The 7,374-nt window shown below is 40.2% G+C and overlaps 1 protein-coding gene across 1 annotated transcript in view; it reads left to right on the forward strand.

Annotated features, from left to right (window-relative positions):
• The window catches only part of LOC115081409 (DBF4-type zinc finger-containing protein 2-like), a gene marked incomplete at its 5' end in the record, with an annotated part of 45,425 nt that extends 38,258 nt beyond the window's left edge, over nt 1-7,167 (forward strand). The window contains 2 exon segments of the mRNA XM_029585860.1: nt 4,006-4,621; nt 4,624-7,167. Of these exon segments, the coding sequence (XP_029441720.1) occupies nt 4,006-4,621; nt 4,624-6,492 (2,485 nt within the window).
• Between the last annotated feature and the right edge of the window lie 207 nt (nt 7,168-7,374).

Here is a 7,374-nt window from a genome sequence, read left to right on the forward strand (position 1 = left end):
CAGATCCACCATGACCTCCAGAGGAAAAGACATTGAGGCAGATGGTCTCCAAACCAAGCAATCATTAAAATATTGAAAACAATGAAAACATTAGAGTAATAAAATAAAAACAAAATAAAGAAAGTATCAGCAAACATTAACGCTTATGATAACTCCAGTTCTTGGGCATCAGTTTATAGAATTTATGACAAGAAGCAGAACCAATATAAATAATCCCTGTTGATCCTTATATAGGAAATGGACCAGATCGCAAACAAACACTATTCCAAAAATAGAAATAGAGTATCCAATTCATCATAGGTTATCCCATCAGTTAAGTAGTCACTGTTGCTCATGTGGCATCTGTAGAAAAGGCTAAGCCCCCCCCCCCCAGGAATTCCTTTGTAGACACCTGCTTCCCTTCCCGATGTGCTGCCATCGTAGATGTTCCTCTTTCTGCGAGGGGTAACGGTAGTTGGCCTTTGTCTCCTTTCAATTTCCATAAAGCCAGCTTATTTCAAAGCTGCTATGACATCATCCACCTTCTTGAACCTGGACGATGCTCCATAAATGGTGAACTATAGGCCAATAGGATATAGCCATCAGTACCGTATATTTTCTTTTGCAAAAAGTGGGATTTTCTTTTGTGAAGTGGGATTTGAGATATGTCAGCAAGAATTCCTATGTCCTGACCTTCCCTCTTCCAGGTCAGTTGCTTCCTATCAATGTTGGTAATTGTATGTTTTATTGCATAGTTGTGGAAGCAATGTTATTATATTCCTGGGTCTGTTAGCTATTTTCTGCCTAAGGGTTCAATGAGCCCTATCCAACTTAATGGATTGGAGCGGGTTCTTGGTCATCATGTTCCGGGATTGCAGTAAGCTTCTGCAGATCTGGATGATCTCAGATTCACAATCCATAAATTTGGGGGTCTCCAGCATTCCTCTAAAATGTGAGTTACACTGCCACAATCTGTTTTCAAGATCATCTAGCTTATCCGATAATTCACACTCCAGTTGCAAAGATTTATGTTGTTCTTGTAAACGATGTAACTCTTCAGCTTGTGCCTCAGTTTTATTATCTGTTTCATCCAAGCAATGGCCCAATTCAGACATTTCCTCTTTCATTTCTGCCATGTAAAGCCATCATTTCTTTTTTATAATTTTTGATATCTTGCCTTAACTCGCAGAGCCAGCTTCAGAATTCCGTGCATGTCGGCATTTCATTCTTAGAGAGAAGTGCTGTTGCCTTTTGGGGCCTACTTCCAGTATCAGGCGCTGCTACCTACTGCCATCATCTCAGGACTCAGCCTCCCGACCTTCATAAAGTTTAGTATAAGAAATGAAAATAGACAGTTTTCTTCTTGACAGACATTGCCCATCTTTAGAGAGCGACTCCAGTATTCTGAACCATGAATCGCTCTTAGATGCCCAAGATAGATGCTCGATTCACCCGCTTGTTGGATGAGCTCCAATTTAGGCTACCATCTGGCCCTGATGACATCATTTCCTCCCAGCACACTCTTTCTAATTGGCTAGTAGATTGCATCTCCCTCTGTATGCCCAGGAGGTCTTGAATCTAGTGGGGCCTGTTAAGCCTCAGTTGGCAATGATAGCCCACCTAAGATCAGCCTTCATGTTAGAGGTCTGTGAAATGGAATTCTCCCACACATTCACATCGCATTAGTGCTTGGACAGGGACTTCCAGGATGTGACAGTTAGAATTGACAAGTATTTCCTAACAAGTCTCTTTGAGATGTAGAACCCAACTCCCATCGCTCTAGGTCCTGTATTTGGTTCCAGGCTGCCTCTATAAAAAAAGACCAGAAAATACAAAAAAATGGCTTGTTGCATCCAAAAACTGCTCAAAATTTCTAGAAAGTTTGAAATCAAATTTCAGTGCCAGGTTCCATCGGAATATCACCCATATGTGAGGACTGATATCCTGCTGTCCTTGGAGAAACACTTGTTAAAAAGTAAGCAACCTGCTCTTATTTGCATTACCTGGTTAGTTACAGCAGCTTATGGTTGACTACCTGATTCCCAGATTCACAATCAGGCCCCTGATGCTCCACCTGTGCCTAGAGGAACCACTTAAACTGCTCCCTGTGGAGCCAAGCCTTTTCCACTTTACCTTACTGAAAAAATCTTAGCCCTCTGGAGGACATTTGTATTGTGACTATGTCTTGTATGTTATTTATAACTCTTCATTCTCTGTAATCAGTATTGCCTCACCACTGGATCTTGCTATTTTGTTCTGCTATGACTGTAGACTGTAATTTGCTGATGGATAGATATCTCACTAATATAACAATGATTGTAACATGCTTTCAGGGCTAATTTTAAAATGAGCCACGTGTGCACCCATACATGCAAGTATTGGTGTGCAAGCAGAGATAACGCTGGAATTTTAAATCATGCACACACTTGTATACATATGATTTAAAATACACCTGCTGCGCGTAATTATGCTCCTAATTTTAAGAGGCTACTCGAGCAAACCTACTTCACGTATCATCCAGAGGACTTTGCTGGCTTTAATGTGCATTTGTAAGCGGATTTTAAAACACATTCGCATGAGGGACTCTCCCAGTTTTTCCAATTAGTCAACCAGTTTACCCAGTCAATCTCAGTCATCCAGACCCCATTGGTTCTTCATCCTGCACTCCTTCCAGTTGACCCAGACCCCGCACCATGTTGTGTAAGCCCTAAAACATGATTTCTGCAAACTTGCTCCTCATCAGGAGCAGGAGAGTAAATTTATGTGGCGAACAAGCTACCATGTGCGGCAGCCTCTGGTTTTAAAATATGGGAGTTATATGTGAACTGTTGGCCCTGCCCTGAAATGCCCATGCCCCACCCAGTCACCGCCCCATTCCACTCCCTTATTTTTTTGCTCTCACACACGCATATACACACGTAAATCGCGGCTTTTAAAATCCACATTGCTCACACACGGCCCACATATTCGCATATATGGGCATTTTATCGCAAGCAATACTTTTAAAATCAACCCCTTTGAACTCTTATGGTGGAAAAGCAAGACAAATAGAAACAATGATGATTTTTGCTTTGCTTTTTCATGTGACATTTCATTCCCTTAGAACAAATTGTGATAAAATGAGCATGAAAGCAGGGCTTCCACTGGCAATCCCAGTGACAAAATATACAAAAATGTAATTGACAGTGTTTTTGTGGGTCTGTCGGTGGAGCTTTGTCACAGGCAGACTATAATATCCTACATTTCCACTTCATGGTTTCTGAAGTCACTGAGCCTTTGGTTTGAGGTGTGTATTGCACAACCATCAGTGAATTTTGTAGCCAATGCATTGGTAAATAAACTAAAAAGGGTTTGATATCGGAAAGTGCAAATAGGAGCCAACTGACTGGCAATGAGTTGTTAAGTCCTGTTATGTTTAATACAGATTTGGCAATATTTTGCCAAAGTATAATTATGAATGAATGATGAGGATATTATGGAATAGAATCCTTTTTTAAAATAAACCTCTCATTAGTTCAACTAGATTAGTCTATGAACTTATTGACTAACCTTAACAGAAAGTATGGGGGTAACCTGCATGGAGCGGCAGTTACTACCCTTAACAGAGAACGTATGGGATAATCTGGAAGGAGCAGCAGTTATTATTATAAGCAAATTGCTGGGTAGACTAGATGGACCATTTAGTCTTTTTGTGCCATCATTGCTATGTTACTATGTTAGATGAGATTTCAGCTAAATAGCAGAAAAATATAATGCTAAATCATTCCATTCATTTGCCAGTTCATTATCATTGAATTCACCATGCAATATGTCATAAATTCATTGGGTTTTGCTGCTTGCAATACATTACTAATCCATTATGACAATGTTCACTGAAGCCCATACTGTAATTGTAGGGCCTCATGCATGTCTGGCATTCATTGAAATAGTATAGGACTCAATTCCTAAAAATATTTATTGTAAATTGAATTTGTAGTCTTCCTTTTACTAAATTATATATTTATAGAATCTTATTTTTCCCCTTAGGCCTACATATGATGATATGCCAGATGTTTTCACTCTGCCTACCCCTAAGGAAGATTCTTTTGATGTTTGCCTATTTCCAAGAGATGAGGCAAAAAAGGCAGATGGAGTTGAAGGAGAAAAGCACACCACAGGTGGAGCTGAAGGAGAAAAACACCCTGCTGAATCATGTACTACCAATTCCTGCAAATCAAAAGGGTCTTTCATGCCGCTCTTTCAAAAGCCAGAGCCTACAGCACAAATCTACCATCAAGACCAATGTGTTTGTAGCAATATAAAAAATGTTATTCCATTAAACAATGTTGCAGCTACCAGCCATGAAGCCTTGTTCGGTGCCGTTACCACATTACCTCATAGTTCTCTTTCTAGCCCTCTAGCTCTCAATTACTTTTGTAGCCCTGAAATTGCCAAGAATGTGCTTTCACCCAGGAGACTGGATCAGGCCATGCCACAAATGTGTATAAAACAGGAACACAGAGATAAATACCCAAGTTCTGTTGGGGTGTCACCATCACATCATGTAAACAATCCATCAGTTTCACATCTGAAAACAACCATTGACCCAGGCAGCTCTTCACATACAAACTCAGGTTTACTTATTTGGAAACATGATGGCTTAAATCTCAGGATAAAACTAGGACTTCTGAATTATACCTCAGGAATCTAGTAAGCTCCCACAGTAGTGGGGTACACCAGCACATAACAGAAGATGGTCGGTGGAGTAGAATCAGTTTAAACTCTGTGGATGAAGTCATCGAAGAAGTTATTTTGAAGTACTGTTATGGAATTTCACCTGCAAAATTATCCAGCAAAGATGAAGAAATTAATAATTCTTCCTTAAACTTTCAATCACTTTTGGGGCAGAGCAATACAGAGGGATCCGATATAAGTTTTGATTTGAATGTACCTATTCAATCTGGAGTTTATCATTCCAAGGACTTTGTCAAAGAAATTGGCCATCTTCAAGAAATTCATGTCAGCCTGCAAGATAATAATTATGAATCACAGCTCAACTCTGTACTTCAGGCTTATCCAGTGAAAGGAGAAGAAGAGAAGATGGAGGATCACAGTAAAGAAGCAGTTATTCAATCTCTGTCTCATGTACCACCTTCCTTTGTGGGGAAAACTTGGTCTCAGATAATGCATGAGGATGATTTAAAAGTGGATGCACTTGTAAAGGACTTCAAAAAAGGGCGTTTCCGAAGTTACTTTGATAATGAATCCTTGACCAACTGTGGGGAGAAGAGTAGTAAAAAGCAGAAAACAGAAGGAAGTATTGAGCCTCTTACAGATAACAAAACAGAGATTGCATTAGTTAAAACACTGCCGCTTGTTAGTGATCATGTGAGTGATAGTACAGATTCTCATAACCCCTCTTTAGCTTCCGATACTCTGTGCAAATCATCAATTATCAGGAATCCTGGAAGAAAGACATGGCGCCTTGCTTCAAGATGTCAGATTGTTAAGGTCAGCCATGGGACTCAGACCAGTGTGGTCAACTACCCAGTGATCAAGAGAAAAGTCATAAGGAAGGAACAAAGGCCTCTTTCAGAAGAAGCAAAGTTTGATTGGTTGGAAAATGAAAGAACACCGGAAATGAAAACCAGGCTTTGTGCTCTCAAGCTTCCTGAGTCATACAACAAACTTTTAAGGCCTGTACAGCCCAATAGTGTGGTCTATGTTCTTTCCTATCCAGAGACAAATCCATGTAGAGGAAAACCTGGTATTCAAAAAACGGGGAGAAACCAGTGCTCCACAAATAGGAAAGATTGTATAAGGTATAAATACAAACCTTGTCCTCTGAAGTACTATGACCCACTGACTAATAGGGTTCTGAAAACACCTCCCAGGAGTGCAGTAAGAGGAAAGGGTAAGAAAGCTCCTTGTGCTCGGCAGCTGTTCAGGAATCTTAGCATTGATTTGAACATGAAGAAAATAGATGATGGGCAGAAAGAAAGTGTTCCATCTAAGAAGTCTCTTAATTTGTCAGATTTCAGCAGCTCATCTTCAGCTCCTCTGCTTGCAGATGTGACAAAGGGGAAGGATTTCAGCTCACGTCTGAGGCCAGATGGGCCTTCAGATTCTGCTGAGGGATCTGAGTTGGCTCAGTCAGAGGAGAAGCCCTATAAGCACCTTATTTCCCCTCTGGATCACAGTCAGTTGGCAAGAGAGACTCCGTTATCATCACTGAACAGCATTAAGAAGCCAATTAAGAGTCCACTGTTGAAAAGCAGAAATCCAAAGATGTCGAAGAAAAAGAAAGAAGACCCGAGGAGGGAGCTTGATTTTTCTAAAAAATCTTCCGAAGTCATGCATATCACACACGCTGTTAGAAGTGGAAGGAGAGAAGTTCTGGGAAAGGAAGGTTGTGGAACAAGGAAAATGCGAAAGGCCCAGATGAATAACTCTTCTGGCCAAATGTTTTCTGTTCAGGGATGTCAAACAGGGCAAGCAACTACTGAGAAAAAGTCTTACAAAGGGAAAACCTGATGTAAACAAAGTTAGAGGGTAGAAAAGTTTTTGATTTCTTTTCCCTTCAGGCGTGTTAAAAAAAAAAAACCAGACAAAAAAAGACTGTGTTCCCAAGTGACCAGATCTAGCTTCTTCTAACCTAAAGGAGCAGGTGATGAGTGGGAATAGATGTCTTCCCAGCACTGCCAGGAGATCCTCTAGTAGAGTGGCTCAGACTAGTAGTGGGTCCTATTCATGCAAAGTATGAGAAGGTTCCTGCTAAATAACCAGAGAATAGACTGTGGAAGAAGTGTGTGACGTAAAGGTGCTATGACAAAGTCCTGTTGAGTTACAATAGGAATAAACCTATAACTGTTCCACAGTAGTGGAAAACAAGTACACTGCATATTGCACAATGACTGTTCAAGTTTGAACATTCTACATAACTTTTTATATTTGAATTGAGCACTTAAGGCCCTATTTACTAGACTCTGCTGCATCTTTGCACATGGGTTATCTAGAGATAATGCCACAAACATGCTCCTAAGCTAAAATGCTTTAGATTCTTAGCATAAACTGCTTACCAAAACCTCAGCTTGTTCCAAATGCATTCTTCAATTGATTTTTCACCTTGGGAGTTTATACCTTACATTTTCTAAAAGAAAAGCATACGAGTAAAAATTCTGTGTCCTGTGGAGTGCTTTAAATGTATTTGTCGAGAAAAATATCTAAACTCCTAAAAAATGGGTGTGCAGTGCCCTCTGGAGGGGGGGGAGGGGTAATTTTTAATTGCCCACATTGGTTCAGAGTCTATGAATACTTTTTACCCATGGACTGTGAAAACTGGGGCAAAGTAAAAGTTTGCATGTACTGCATCATTTGAAAATGATCTCAGGAAAACCAGCAGCCCATGTTTTATAT

Source organism: Rhinatrema bivittatum, unplaced genomic scaffold (assembly GCF_901001135.1).
Source record: "Rhinatrema bivittatum unplaced genomic scaffold, aRhiBiv1.1, whole genome shotgun sequence".
NCBI lineage: Eukaryota > Metazoa > Chordata > Amphibia > Gymnophiona > Rhinatrematidae > Rhinatrema > Rhinatrema bivittatum.